Source organism: Anoplopoma fimbria, chromosome 9 (assembly GCF_027596085.1).
Source record: "Anoplopoma fimbria isolate UVic2021 breed Golden Eagle Sablefish chromosome 9, Afim_UVic_2022, whole genome shotgun sequence".
Lineage (NCBI taxonomy): Eukaryota > Metazoa > Chordata > Actinopteri > Perciformes > Anoplopomatidae > Anoplopoma > Anoplopoma fimbria.
The window spans coordinates 4,995-20,501 of record NC_072457.1 but is presented as its reverse complement, the minus strand read 5'-3'; the positions used below and the strand labels follow the sequence as shown (position 1 = coordinate 20,501).

At 44.8% G+C, this 15,507-nt stretch overlaps 2 protein-coding genes across 3 annotated transcripts; one reads left to right on the top strand and one right to left on the bottom strand.

The window, feature by feature from the left end:
• The first annotated feature begins 2,940 nt into the window (after positions 1 to 2,940).
• LOC129095628 (cysteine-rich protein 2-binding protein-like) lies at positions 2,941 to 11,499 on the top strand. The gene is given in 15 exon segments (XM_054604146.1): positions 2,941 to 3,030; positions 3,460 to 3,720; positions 5,717 to 5,838; positions 5,934 to 6,055; positions 6,903 to 7,075; positions 7,571 to 8,002; positions 8,093 to 8,185; positions 8,188 to 8,282; positions 8,284 to 8,596; positions 8,599 to 8,678; positions 9,613 to 9,746; positions 10,013 to 10,107; positions 10,110 to 10,187; positions 10,370 to 10,560; positions 10,902 to 11,499. Coding segments are annotated over 14 exon segments (2,361 nt in total). The 5' UTR covers positions 2,941 to 3,030; positions 3,460 to 3,461; the 3' UTR covers positions 11,076 to 11,499.
• Positions 11,500 to 12,011: 512 nt separating this feature from the next.
• On the bottom strand, positions 12,012 to 15,278 carry LOC129096413 (double zinc ribbon and ankyrin repeat-containing protein 1-like). Of its 2 annotated transcripts, none has more exons than XM_054605190.1 (10): positions 15,230 to 15,278; positions 14,923 to 15,157; positions 14,734 to 14,837; positions 14,349 to 14,432; positions 14,160 to 14,238; positions 13,851 to 13,891; positions 13,672 to 13,755; positions 13,415 to 13,542; positions 13,115 to 13,189; positions 12,012 to 12,273 (listed from the first exon to the last, which is right to left on the bottom strand). In XM_054605190.1, exons 1-10 carry the CDS (start codon positions 15,269 to 15,271, stop codon positions 12,108 to 12,110), a joined length of 1,038 nt encoding a protein of 345 aa, XP_054461165.1. In that variant the 5' UTR covers positions 15,272 to 15,278; the 3' UTR covers positions 12,012 to 12,107. The 2 variants fall into 2 exon arrangements, with proteins under 2 accessions (XP_054461165.1, XP_054461166.1); XM_054605191.1 differs by having other exon boundaries at positions 14,929 to 15,157.
• Between the last annotated feature and the right edge of the window lie 229 nt (positions 15,279 to 15,507).

Here is a 15,507-nt window from a genome sequence, read left to right as displayed (position 1 = left end):
AGACCAGAGTACAAGTATAACACCTGAGTACAAGTATAAGACCTGAGTACAAGTATAAGACCAGAGTACAAGTATAAGACCAGAGTACAAGTATAAGACCAGAGTACAAGTATAAGACCAGAGTACAAGTACAAGTATAAGACCAGAGTACAAGTATAACACCTGAGTACAAGTATAAGACCAGAGTACAAGTATAACACCTGAGTACAAGTATAAGACCTGAGTACAAGTATAAGACCAGAGTACAAGTATAAGACCTGAGTACAAGTATAAGACCAGAGTACAAGTATAACCACCAAGTATAACACCTGAGTACAAGTATAAGACCAGAGTACAAGTATAAGACCTGAGTACAAGTATAAGACCTGAGTACAAGTATAACACCTGAGTACAAGTATAACACCAGAGTACAAGTATAAGACCAGAGTACAAGTATAAGACCAAGTAAGTATACACCTGAGTACAAGTATAAGACCTGAGTACAAGTATAAGACCAGAGTACAAGTATAAGACCAGAGTACAAGTATAAGACCAGAGTACAAGTATAAGACCAGAGTACAAGTATAAGACCAGAGTACAAGTATAAGACCAGAGTACAAGTATAAGACCAGAGTACAAGTATAAGACCAGAGTACAAGTATAACACCTGAGTACAAGTATAACACCAGAGTACAAGTATAAGACCAGAGTACAAGTATAACACCAGAGTACAAGTATAAGACCTGAGTACAAGTATAAGACCTGAGTACAAGTATAAGACCAGAGTACAAGTATAAGACCAGAGTACAAGTATAAGACCAGAGTACAAGTATAAGACCAGAGTACAAGTATAAGACCAGAGTACAAGTATAAGACCAGAGTACAAGTATAAGACCAGAGTACAAGTATAAGACCTGAGTACAAGTATAAGACCAGAGTACAAGTATAACACCTGAGTACAAGTATAACACCTGAGTACAAGTATAAGACCAGAGTACAAGTATAACACCAGAGTACAAGTATAAGACCAGAGTACAAGACCAGAGTACAAGTATAAGACCAGAGTACAAGTATAAGACCAGAGTACAAGTATAAGACCTGAGTACAAGTATAAGACCTGAGTACAAGTATAAGACCAGAGTACAGCTCTCCTGTCTCTGGTCGGGTTAGTGTTGACTAACCGCCAGCGGAGGGCGGCAGTAGAAGCAGCAGCAGCAGAAGAAGAAGAAGAAGAAGAAGCAGCAGCAGCAGCAGTATTAGTAGAAGAAGAAGAAGCAGCAGCAGCAGCAGTATTAGTAGTAGAAGAAGAAGAAGAAGCAGCAGCAGTATTAGTAGTAGAAGAAGAAGAAGCAGCAGTATTAGTAGAAGAAGAAGAAGAAGCAGCAGTATTAGTAGTAGAAGAAGAAGAAGAAGAGTCAGTATTAGTAGCAGCAGTAGAAGAAGAAGAGTCAGTGGAGCTCGGAGCCATTTAGCAGCAGGCTAGCGTGATGCTAAGCTAGCGGGATGTCTGCGGTCTCTCGGGCGGTCCTGGGAGTGTCTGTGGTTCTGACTCTGAGCACCGTGGCTGCTGTTCACCTCAACCAGTCCTGGGACAGACAGGTAAGCTTAGCTTAGCTTAGCTTAGCTTAGCTTAGCTTAGCTTAGCTTAGCTTAGCTTAGCTTAGCCGTGGAGGTCACCGGAAGTTTACGGTCCTGTTTAATATTTACACAAACTGAAGCTAACAGCTAGCAACACGTGGAGAGGAAGGTCAACAGAGAGAGAGAGACAGAGAGAGAGAGAGAGACAGACAGAGAGAGACACACACAGAGAGAGAGACAGAGAGAGACACACAGAGAGAGACACACAGAGAGAGACAGAGAGAGAGACAGAGAGAGACAGAGAGAGACAGACAGAGAGAGAGACACAGAGAGAGACAGAGAGAGACAGACAGACAGAGAGAGACAGAGAGAGACACAGAGAGAGAGAGACAGACAGACAGACAGAGAGACAGACATAGAGAGACAGACAGAGACAGAGAGAGAGACAGACAGAGAGACAGACAGAGAGACAGAGAGAGAGAGAGACAGAGAGAGAGAGACAGAGAGAGACAGACAGAGAGAGAGGAGAGCTCCTGATTTCTCCCTCTTTGTCTTAAACACCATAGACAGTGTAGTGTTGTTGTGCCAGTGAACACCCAGCAGCCTAAACAAAGAGTAGAGAGAAATGCTGCCCCCTGCTGGTTTGGAGCAGGTGAGCAGGTGTTACATGCTGCACCTTTTAAAGTCCAAGTTAAAGGAAACTCCTCCTCTTTTTTGCACCTCATAAAGTCGTGTTAGACTTTTTAAAGCTTTACATTGACTGAAAGCATTATCAAATGTGTGTTTTACAGTTTAGCTCAATAACTTTTCTCCTAACGACCAGATGGTGTTGTTCAATAACCAGATATCTCCTCCGTGTGACCCGGGCTGCCGGTCTGTAACTACATTTCACAGCTGGTTTTCACTCTCAGTTTAAAAAGTAACTTTAAGATTCACCTTTATAGATCCTTAGGGGGAATTCAGGTGTTGCAGTGGCACAAAGACAGACATTAGAACAGATACGTAGAAAAGTACAACAACAATAATAATAATGGAGTGACCCAATGAGAAAACAATATGCACTCGTAGTTTGTCTGCTGAGGTGTCGATATGTGAGTATGACACTATCTAGGTGGTACACAGCAAGTATCGTATAGTGACATGTGTATCGCGTTACCTATACACAGGCCTACTTTATACAGAATGACATCATCATGAGTGCTCGTCATTGGCGGTCTCTGTGACCTCAGACCGCGAGGTTGACCGTCGGTAGAAACAGATTTCAGTTTTCAGCTCAACGCTCCGCCGTCACCTGATGTCCTTCTGTTTGGTCCTCCAGCGTCTCCACGAGGGCGTCGTCAGGGATCTGGAGCGGCTGCAGAGGAAGCAGGAGAATCTGCGTCTCCTGGAGGAGCAGAGGATTCTGACCTCACAGCTGGAGGAGGAGAGACGACGCAGAGAGACGGAGCTCCGCCCACAGGACCACTGAGACAGGTAACCACACCTGTCCACACTCAGAGGACAAACATGGTAATGATGGACAGGATTTCAACTACTTTATATACTTGATAATCAGGCAAAATACTACTTCATAATACATCATAGTGTATTAGTTGATTGAAATGTTTAAGTGAAGTATAATATGTAGTGAAGGTCAAAGTACAGTACTTTTCTCTGAGAGGTAGTGGACTACAAGTATTACGTTACATTGAGTGAAAATACTTCAGTAATGTACAAGTATCTCAGAAGTGTACTTAAGTAGGGTACTTGATTACTGCTGAATCAAGAGTTTTCTCTTCTATCAACGTTCACTACATTGATGCAGTTCTGTGAAGTCTGCTGAAGAGACGTTCAGTCTTCTCAGAGAAGCTGCTGAGGATCCAGAAGCGACTCCCCTGATGTTTACCTGTACAGGTGTGTCAGTGATGGACAGCAGCAGCGAGCAGCTGGCTGGAGGTGAGGACGAGGCGGCCTGCACGTCGGCCTCGGAGGGCCTGGAGGAGGGGGAGGTGGAGGGGGAGACCCTGCTGATCGTGGAGTCCGAGGACCAGGGCTCAGTGGACCTGTCACATGACCAGAGCGGAGACTCTCTGACCAGCGACGTGGGCGAGGAGGCCGACGGAGGCTGGGCCTGCGAGGACATGTCCTTCTACTGCGACCGCTGCCACAAGTGGGTCCCTGCAGGTGAGTGACCGAGGACACCTGTTAGAGCTCTAATCTCTGATAAACTGTGACTCCAAAACACATTCAGACAAAATGTCCCCTGAAAACTATTAAAACCATCACAGCATAAAGTAATTCATTCTATCATATCAGGCTTTAATTTTCCACCACATTGATCCATTTTCTCATATTTGCTTCATGGAGTAGTTCTCCTGGTGTCCTCTCGGGGCATCACTGCTGTATTATGGAGCAATGCAGTGTTGGAGTCAATGTAGTTGAGATTAGACTGTTCACTAACATTTAGTATACAGAGTTGTGATGTAACAAGAACCATCTGTTTTTAAAGCATAAGACCTTATGTAGGAGCTCGATCTGCGTGAAGGAACCACGAGAAACAAGTTTAAACCAAGAACTCTATTCGATATTTCATCATGACAAATTTAAAACATCAATTTAAAACATACATATATATATATATGTATGTATGTATGTATGTATGTATGTATATATATATGTATATGTGTGTGAAGTTGCAATCAGAAATATTCAACCCCCAAAGATTTTAAGGATTTATCAATTAAAGATTCTGCTTCAGATGACTCCTTTATGAGTTGAGTGATACATAAAATCAACACAGAAAATGCATGATGTAGTATTTGTGTTTAACAGTATATTTTGTTAACCCTGATATAATATTGTTGTTTTTAAAGCTGTTTTTATGGCCTAAAGTGGAGTTGAAACATAATGAAGCCTTTAGGAACTCTATAATGATCCTTCATTTGCTTCAGCTGGGATGCAGATATAAACCCCACCCATGAAGGGATTCAAGGTGAGCTGCAAACATGGGAAAGACAAAGGAGCTTCCACAAAAGCTGAGAGGAGATTATTTCATCACACCTGAAGGGCCTTTGGGAGCATTATAAGGAAGTTTAATACTTATGGAACAGCTGCAAACCTGCCTGGCCGTGGAAGAAAGCCCAACATTTCATCAAGGGCCCTTAGAAACTTAGAACAACTAAGAGAAACCCCGTGTGACTGCAAGACACCTACAGGATGACCTGATGGAGGCTGGTACTAGTGCTTCAGTGGCAACTGTAAGACGTGCACTGAATAAACAAGGACTTCATGGCCGGACTCCAAGACGCACTCCACTCTTCACCACAAGGAACATCAAAAGTCCACTAGAATATGCCAGGAGGAATGTGGATAAGACGACAGAGTTTTGGGAGACAGTTCTATGGACTGATGAAACCAGACTGGAACTGTTTGGACATATGGACCAGCGGTATGTCTGGCGTGCGAAAGGCTTCTGACCAGAAGAATACCATCCCCACGGTCAAGCATGGAGGCGGGTCATTGATGATGTGGGGCTGTTTTTCTGCGGCAGGAACTGGCAACCTGGCATCATGGACTCCCAGAAATACCAGGGCATTTTAAAGAGGAAGGTGATGCCTTCTGTTGGCAAATTAAACCTTGGTGATCATTGGACTCTCCAGCAAGACAATGATCCCAAGCACACCTCCAAGTCATCCTAAACTAGGTCGAGAAAAATATCACGTGTGTATATGTCTTTAGAATATCTGAGATAAATACATTTTCATCAGATGTCAGCGGGAAAATATAATAAATAAAGAGGAATTCAGTTCAGTCACTGGATGAGTTCATTCATTTACCACACCACTGGTGGAGAAGAGGGGGGAAGTGGATCAAGAAAATCAAGTTGGAAACAGGAAGTCACCTGACCAGGATATTCATCCCGTCAGCGCTGTCCGGGATCCTTTACTGCATCAAGCTATATCCAAACAGGACCACAGGATACGGGAGCGGTAGACTTCCTGGTTACACATACTTTATGCTCATAAAGACAACGGTGGCATTATGTAGACAAACATCTAAAGACTTCTAGTTAGTGTGTATAGTAGTATAGTACAGGTAGTAACATGGCACTCTGTTGAGTGTTCCTGTTCAGGTTCTTTAGAGTTCAGAGGTCAAACAGCAGCTTGTGTCTGTGTTTCAGCTCAGCTCAGAGCGGAGCAGCCCAGCTACCTGAAAGGAGACAACTTCTTCAAGTTCATCTGCTGCGACTGCTCCGAGGACGGGAAGGAGAGCTTTGAGAGGATGAGACTCACCTGGCAGCAGGTAGACTACAGTATCACACTCACACACTGATGTGATGTGATGTGTGTGGATCATTAATGTGTGTGTGTGTGTGTGTGTGTGTGTGTGTGTGTCAGGTGGTCATGTTGGCCATGTACAACCTGTCTCTGGAGGGGACGGGCCGTCAGGGCTACTTCAGGTGGAAGGAGGACATCTGTGCTTTCATTGGTCGACACTGGAACTTCCTGCTGGGAACAAGGTCACTCTAACTCTATTTATTCTTTAATTCATACTTTAATTTATACTCTCATTTATACTTTAATTCATACTTTAATTCATACTTTAATTCATACTTTAATTCATACTCTCATTTATACTTTAATTCATACTTCATACTTTAATTTAACTTTCATTCATACTTTCATTTATACTATACTTTCATTCATACTTTCATTTATACTTTCATTCATACTTTCATTCATACTTTCATTCATACTTTCATTCATACTTTCATTCATACTTTAATTCATACTTTAATTTATACTTTCATTCATACTTTCATTCATACTTTCATTCATACTTTCATTCATACTTTAATTCATACTTTAATTCATACTTTAATTTATACTTTCATTCATACTTTCATTCATACTTTCATTCATACTTTCATTCATACTTTAATTCATACTTTAATTCATACTTTAATTTATACTCTTCATTTATACTTTAATTCATACTTTAATTTATACTTTAATTTTCATTCATACTTTCATTCATACTTTCATTCATACTTTCATTTATACTTTCATTCATATATTCATACTTTCATTCATACTTTCATTTATACTTTCATTCATACTTTCATTCATACTTTCATTCATACTTTCATATACCTTTATTACTCTGCTGGTCATGTGACCACACGCTCTGTTGGTGTTCTGATGAACACATGGCTTCATTTAAAACATCTCAAGAACATCTTCTCATGGACGCTACGACTGAAGGATTAAATGTTAACATGAAGTTAATGTGTTTGACCCCTTTGACCCCTGATGTCACTACCTGAGTAACTCCAGTGTTTGACCCGGTGACTGTTTCCTCCACAGGAAGAAGACGTCGACCTGGTGGAGCACGGTGGCCGGCTGCCTGTCGGTCGGCAGTCCCACCTTCTTCCGGTCTGGAGCGCAGGAGTTTGGCGAGCCGGGCTGGTGGAAGCTGGTCCAGAACAGACCTCCAACTCTGCGTCCAGAGGCGGACAAATCCTCTACCAGGGCCAAAGGTAACCGGCACCGATCCAGCAGAGCTCGGTCCAGATGTGGTAGAGATTCAGTTCATGTTGTAGAGCCCAAAATGTTGTAGAGCCCAAAATCACAAATCACAAGTTCACCTCAGAGGGCTTTACAATCTGTACACCTCCTCTGTCCTTACACCCTCACATCCTCTGTCCTTACACCCTCACATCCTCTGTCCTTAGACCCTCACATCCTCTGTCCTTACACCCTCACCTCCTCTGTCCTTACACCCTCACCTCCTCTGTCCTTACACCCTGTCCTTACATCCTTCTCTCCTTAGGATGGACAGAAGTCAATAGATGTCATGTGACCAGAATGAACAGCATAACAGATACAACACATTCAGTGTTTATGACATAAATGATTCATATAATCACAGTAGTAAGCCTAGTAACCAAGGAAACAATAAGACTACTTATGAAAGCAGCAATGACTATAGTAGAATGACTAGAGACGACTCTCCCGGATGTTTTCACCTGCAGCCTCCAAACCTGCCCTGGAGCCGATCATCACGGTGGAGGGCCTGAGGAAACGTGGAGTCAGAAACCCGGTGGAGAACGCCATCCAGCTGAAGGAGAAGCGTAGCCGCACACAGGAGGCTAAAGACATCCGGCGGGCTCAGAAGGAGGCGGTGGGCGGCTACACCGACCGCAGCGCCTCCTCCACGCCGGTCAAACTGGTAGGAGGCCGCGGGGGCGGCGGGCGGCGGGCCGACCTCGTCCTGGAGAAAGGTGAGGTCATCGATTTCTCCTCCCTCAGCTCATCGGACCGAACGCCGCTCACCAGCCCGTCGCCTTCGCCTTCACCGGACTTCTCCGCTCCGGGGACGCCGGCGTCTCATTCGGCGACGCCCAGTCTGCTGTCGGAGGCCGACCTGATCCCGGACGCCATGCCGCCACAGGCGCTGTTCCACGGTGAGTCGGGGTTGTCCTGCTGGAGTTCCTCTACATAGAAATGAACATGTCCTACGTAGATATGTGACGTGAACGCTGATGCTCCTCCAGACGACGAGGAGATGGAGACGGAGGGGATGATCGACCCCGGGATGGAGTACGTCCCGCCTCCTCGCACCAACCTCCTCGCCCGCAAGAAGCTCCGGCCGCGCCGCCGCACATCAAACGTGAGGCGGAGAGTGAGGACGATGACGGCCTGCAGCGCCACGACGACTTTGAGGAGCCGGTGGGACGCGCCGAGGTCCGTCTCTCTCGGCGGGGGAGGTGCTGGTGCAGGAGGACCGGAGCGGAGGAGGATCACTCATCCTGAGAAAGCAGATGGAGCCGGCGGCGCCATCCAGACTCCTCGCTTCACCTCCCTCAGCCTGTATGAGGAGAGGATGCTGCTGCGGCGGCTGGACGCCTGCCCGCTGGCCCTGGACGTCACCCCGCAGGCCAACCGCCTCCACAGGAAGCTGCTGGTCCGCCAGGCCAAGAGGCAGAGAGGGCTCCCCCTGCTGGACATCGACCGGGTGGTCAGCGCCACCCTCAGCCTGGTGGGAGGGATCTACGGCGCCGTGGGGACGGGGTGCAGGGTGGAGTCATGGGGAAGTACTGCACCACCAGTCAGGAGATGTGTATTCTCGATCGCTTCCAGGTACCTTCATCACAGATTACCGTTAACCACCTCAGTGTAAATAAAGTTTTACTGACGATCATTATCCTCCAATATTCAGTAAAACATGAGATCAGGACGTCATTTATGTTTCTAGTCTCTGATCTCTGGTAATGTTACATTGTAAACAACCAACCTGTGTTTAAACCAACAGGAGAGCTAGTAACGTTAGCAGCACCTCTAACAGGAGGAGAGCTAGTAACGTTAGCAGCACCTCTAACAGGAGGAGAGCTAGTAACGTTAGCAGCACCTCTAACAGGAGGAGAGCTAGTAACGTTAGCAGCATGGCTAACAGGAGGAGAGCTAGTAACGTTAGCAGCACCTCTAACAGGAGGAGAGCTAGTAACGTTAGCAGCACCTCTAACAGGAGGAGAGCTAGTAACGTTAGCAGCACGGCTAACAGGAGGAGAGCTAGTAACGTTAGCAGCACGGCTAACAGGAGGAGAGCTAGTAGCGTTAGCAGCACCGCTAACGGCTATCGAACGGAGGTTCAGTTCAGTTACATTATGATGCTAGTAACAATATTCTGGATCCTTGTAGACCAGCTGCTATAATCTAACATCAAAGGGATCTGTATCTGACGATATGGATCATCATTGATCAGCTATTAGTAAAAGTAGTAAGTGTCAACTGAAGGTAAATTAAAAACCAGGCTCTTTACTGTTCTAATGTTTAGAGTGGGCGGGGCTTGTTTTTGGCTCACAAACAACGTGCAGTCACAGAATCTGGATTCATTGGAGTTCAGAGCTTCACCAGCAGTGATTGACAGGTGTGATAAACGAATCCTCCACTCTGATTGGTTGTTTCCACTTGAGCTCGGTGGAATCTTGCAGATGCCATCAGGAGCTCTAAAGATAGAACCAGATGTTTTTAACAGAGGATGAAGAACTCTGATGTGTTCTGTGTTTGTGTGCAGACCAACCTCTCCAGCAGAAGAGGCTTCCAGCAGCATTCTGTGTCCTTCTGGCGCCGACTGATGGGAGCAGAGACCAGTTCAGACCAGACCATCAAGAGTCCATACACCGCCCGCATCCTGAAGCCCTACATCAGGTAAACCAGGTTCTATTTAGAGAGAGACCTGAACCCTCCTTCAGGTAAACCAGGTTCTATTTAGAGAGAGTCCTGAACCCTCCTTCAGGTAAACCAGGTTCCATTTAGAAACCAGGTTCCACCTGAACCCTCCTTCAGGTAAACCAGGTTCTATTTAGAGAGAGTCCTTCCTTCAGGTAAACCAGGTTCCATTTAGAGAGAGACCTGAACCCTCCTTCAGGTAAACCAGGTTCTATTTAGAGTCTGTGTTTGTGTTTGTGTCTCAGGAGGGACTATGAGTCTCGTCCGGTGAAGCTCCGGTTGTTGGAGGAGATCAGATCCCACCCTCACAGGACGGAGACCGACTGGACCCCTGAACCCAGCGCCCCATCGACTACTGCTACGTCCGTCCGAACCACATCCCCTCCGTCAACGCCATGTGTCACGACAACTTCTGGCCAGGTAGCACCTTCAGAACGAGGTCCAGATAGTCTGGTTAGAGAGGACCTCCTATCTCAACAATATTTACTTTATTATATATATATATATATATATATATATATATAAAGTGGTCTTCTCTTGTTCAAGTGTATTAAAAGATAAAAAACGTAACAGAAAACCTCCTTCTCCCCCTCCCCCTCCAGGTGTGGACTTGTCGGAGTGCCTCCAGTACCCAGACTTCAGTGTGGTGGTCCTCTATAAGAAGGTTGTTGTTGGTTTTGGATTCATGGTTCCTGACGTGAAGTACAACGAGGCCTACATCTCCTTCCTGCTGGTCCATCCTGAGTGGAGGAGAGCCGGCATCGGCACCTTCATGATCTACCACCTGATCCAGGTGAGGCTCCGGAGGTCAGACCGTCTGTGCACCTGAGGACCATCTGAAACCAGCATGGAGGCGACCAGCTGGCTGCTAGAATCCCGTTTCAACATGTGTCTAAATATTCTCATTTTGCTAATGTTTAGTAGCTAACTTTAACCAGCTAACGTTAGCTAGCTGTTCACAGTGCATCATTATCGTAGAACTCTGAATAGAAAGCATTGATGCTGATTTCCTGATCGTATGTCTTTCCTGAATATTGACTCCTGATAAAGATGAGTCATCGGACCGAACACGGCGTTGATGTAACGTAACACTTCCTGTCCCCTAACGAGCCTGTAACACGTTGTGTCTTCCAGACGTGCATGGGGAAAGACGTGACTCTGCACGTGTCGGCCAGTAACGCCGCCATGCTGCTGTACCAGAAGTTTGGTTTCAAGGCGGAGGAGTACATCCTGGACTTCTACGATAAGTACTACCCGGTGGACAGCACTGAGTGCCGGCACGCCTTCTTCCTCCGGCTCAGACGCTGAGACACCGACGGGGATTCAGTCTGCAGCACGATGCCTGGCTCAAAGGCAGCGGGACAGTAGCTGCTGAAGGGGGGGAGGCAGGTTTCCAGACTGCTGGAGCCCCAAACACTGAAAATATATAATTGAGCCGTATTTTTGTGACCTTTGGTGAAATGTACAACCTAAACGATAGTTGAGAACATCTGGACGGTGACGTCGTTCTTCAGGAGAAGAACGCATCGTCATCAGTAAAACAAACACCAGAATGAAGTCTGGTTCCATTAACGACTGTGTTTCATCATCTTTTGTCTCGTGCTTCAGTTTTCTATTAAAACAAAATGAATCCAATAATGAAACTTCTCCTTCAATCACTCTGCAGTTCATCCAGCAGCTGTGACACTGATCAGCTGTTAAAATAAAGAGATTCAACATAGAAGTTCAGCTTCAGAACATAAATAAATATTATGAATAATAAAAATGTAATAAATGATATAAACTCCTGATTCAGTTTCCTCACCAAACACAGACGTTCATCAACATAACTTTATTTTTAGATGAAGCGACACATTCCCAGCCTTCAGTATCCAGCAAACAGTATTTAAATGAGTAGAGTACTATTACTATAATGAGTACTATGTGTACTAGAAGTCTAAAAAGATTGGTACTTTATGTTGATTTAATTAGATCTGTCCCAATAACTGCAATATCACCATAATGCTGTTTGAGTGATGCAGCTGCGTCTCATTGTTACAATGAACAGGTATTTAATATTATATATATACATTTTAATTATAGATATATATATTATTTATATAATATATATATATAAATATATATATAAATATATATATAATATATATTATATATATATAAATAATATATATATTATTTATATATATAAATATATATATTATTTATATATATAAATAATATATATATATTTATATTGAGCTCCTAAAACAAAAATAACATGTCAATATCTCATATCGAGCTATTGTTGGTCCAGATGTTCCAACATGTGGATGAGATGAACACCAGTGGAGGCAGATGGCTCTAACTGGAAACATCCGGGTTCCCTCTGGGTTTTCCCAGTCTTCCCAGCAGGTCCAGTCCGGTCCGCGCCGCCAGCAGAGACACCGTGAGGTCACATCCGGACGTCACCGCCACGTCGTACGCCGTCTGACCGCCGGCGTTCCTCCGCCGCACGCCGGCCCCAAAGCTGAGGAATGAGAGGAACCCAATAACACCTGAACACCTGTCGAAACCTGTCCAACCAATCAGGAGCTGGTTTTCAGATGAACTGAAGCGTTTAAAAAGAAACATTTTATAAAACGAGTTTTCTGAGACATTTATATATTTTATATATTTAATTTAATTTATATATTTTATATATTTTACATAATTTATACAATTTATATATCTTATATAATTTATATATTTAATATATTTTATATATTCTATATAATTTATATATGTTATATATTTTACATAATTTATATATCTTATATAATTTATATATTTTATATAATGTATATATTTTATATAATGTATATATTTTATATAGTTTATATATTTTATATAATGTATATATTTTATATAGTTTATATATTTTACATCATTTATATATTTTATATAATTGATATAATTGATATATTTTATATATTTTATATAATTTATATATTTTATATAATTTATATATTTTATATATGGTTCTTTATGTCCCTTTGTAGTTGTTTTGTGTCTAGTTATTAGTATTAGTAGTAGTAGTAGTAGTACAGTTGGACCAGGTGTTTAATTCCTGTAGTATAGTAGTAGAACTAGTAGTATAGTAGTAGTAGTACTAGTAGTGTTATAGTATTAGTAGTATAGAAGTTGTAGTAGTAGTACAGTTCAGTTGAATGGACCAGGTGTTTAATACCTGTAGTAGTATAGTAGTATAGTAGTAGTATAGTAGTAGTTGTAGTATAGTAGTAGTATAGTAGTATAGTAGTAGTATAGTAGTAGTAGTAGTAGTGTAGTATAGTAGTGGTACTAGTACAGGTGCACCAGGTGTTTCATACCTGAGCAGGACCTGAGCCCCCTTCAGACCTTCAGAGCCCAGAGCTGCAGCTTCATGTAGAGCAGTGTTCTTCATCCTGAGGAGGAGGAGGAAGAGGAAGAGGAGGAAGAAGAGGAGGAGGAAGAAGAGGAAGAGGAGGAGGAGGAAGAAGAGGAAGAGGAGGAGGAAGAGAAGAAGAAGAAGAAGAAGAAGAAGAAGAAGAAGAAGAAGAAGAAGAAGAAGAAGAAGAAGAAGAAGACATTTTAGTCGTACCAGTCCTCATACTCCTTGGTTCAGTGAGATCTTCATGACCTCCTCTCACCGTCCGGACTGCTGGTCCACGTCGGCTCCTCGCTGCACTAAAACAGGAAGTGCTTCATGGTGACCGTTCACCACGGCAACCGCCAAGGCATGACGACCGTCGCCGTCGCAGCAGGAGGGGTCCGCCCCCTGATGGTCAAGGAGGGAACAGACGGACCGATCAGTGTCAGCTATGTCAGGAGAGATAGCAATAGTATCGACCAATCAGGGAGCAGCGTTTGGTGTATCAGAGTGCTGATTGGCTGCAGAGACTCGTACCTGATCCAGGAGCTGCTGGACGACGCTGATCTGACCTCGACCCGGACCCGGACCCAGCTCCTTCAGCAGCTGAACGTCCCTCACCTGGAACCAGAAGGACCAATCAGAGAGGAGCTTTCATCTGTGACTGAACAGCAGCAGAAGTCAAGTGATGAGGAAGTTCCTGTCTGGTTTCTTACCGGAGGTTTGGGGGTCCGGTTCGGTTTGGGAGGGTCACTTCCTGTCAGACACACAAACCAAACCACATGATGCAAATCCATCTTTTAAAGGAACCATTAGCATCGTTAGCATTAGCTTCAGAAACTCTTTATGGAATGAACTGATGAACATCAGAAAAGCCACAACCCCATTCAATGTGTATTTTGGACCGTCCAGGCCGCCGTAGCTGACGTTCTGTCTGCCGGCGGCTTTAAACGGTGCAGCATGGCGGTTTGGTTCTTGGTTCTGAGGTTTGATAATGGGGGAACATGTGAAGTGTTGGTTCTCACTCAGACTGCTGCTGTCGGCTGATCGCTCCGTCACCATGCTCAGAGTCTCAGTCCGACCTGCAGGACCTGCCGGATCCACCTGAGAACAAACACAGGGAAGTGTCTTCACTGTCTTCACTCATGAAACACTCATGAAACACAGGGAACCATAAAAACCCGGTTCTACAGGTTCCATGTTCCACAACACACCTGACGTTCTTCTCGTCCGGCTGACACGAAGCTGACAGTCACGCTGACTTCGTAACGATCTTCTTGAATCACAGCAGAGACCATCTGAAGAGAGACACAGCACGTCACCTGACACACAGGAGGTCCAGCACAGCACTGTCTGTACCTGGTCAGGTGATCAGGGTCACCTGGTCAGGTGATCAAGGTCACCTGGTCAGATGTTCACGGTGACAAGCTTTAAGAATAATATAGAGTTTTATAGAAACAGAACATCTTCTCTCTGATGGTCTGTTTACTGACGGAGGTCTATAGAGGATCAGGACTAGACTGAGACTGATTCAGGACCAGTCTCAGTTTAAATAATCACACAGGTGATGTCATTGAGTACAGGTGAGGTGAGGCTTACCTGGCCCAGACGAGGTTCACCCAGCAGAGTCCTGAAGGGGGCGTTGTTCTGAGCGTAGCTCCTCAGGTGAGCACACAGGTGATCCAGCTGCTTCCTCCAGAAACCTGGAGACACAGACGGGTTCAGTCCAGAAGACCACCTCCTCTAGTAGTACCAGTAGTACTAGTAGTACTAGTAGTAGTATTTTACCTCTACCAGGACTGATGGCGGTCAGTAGTGGTTGGCGGTCTCTGGTCGTCTGCTGTTTGCTGAGTTGAAGCATTGCCTGTGTTTCCTTCCTCTGAAGCTCTGTGGCTGATGGGTAATAGAGTCCAACAGTCTGTGTGGACTGCTCAGCAGTGGGTGTGGCTATCTTTGTTCTGGGGGCGGGGCCGGATGAGGGCGTGGCTTGCCAGGTGGCATCATGGGAAGTTGTGGCTGAAGCCTGCTCAGGTAGAGAACAGTGTCTGTGTCATGTTTTTATAATGAATGTCATGATGTCAGCACTGCAGCGTACCTGGTCGGTGGCGCGTCCCCTGACAGGTTGCGTGATGTTCATCCGGGATGTGGGCGGGGCGGGGCCTCCAGCAGGCCGCCACAGGCTGCGCAGTAGAAGGCGTACAGGTGTCCACTAGCTCCACAACGCCGACAAACCACACAGCTGGCTGCATGGCCGGGCTAGAAGCACACACAGCACTTCATTACCCACAATGCTTCACTCTCCACACAGCTTAGCAAAAGCCTGGACATAAGGATAAACTGCACTCCTCGCTCCATGAATATAGATATAAATGT

Bases quoted from the DNA above. Each gene is read 5' to 3' on its own strand.
- LOC129096413 (XM_054605190.1), bottom strand. From the start codon at position 15,271: ATGAACATCACGCAACCTGTCAGGGGACGCGCCACCGACCAG. The intron at 14,239-14,348 runs GTGTGTTGTGGA...GTTTGTTCTCAG, and splicing joins CCGGACGAGAAGAACGTCAG to GTGGATCCGGCAGGTCCTGC. The intron at 13,543-13,671 runs GTACGAGTCTCT...CTTGACCATCAG, and splicing joins TCCAGCAGCTCCTGGATCAG to GGGGCGGACCCCTCCTGCTG.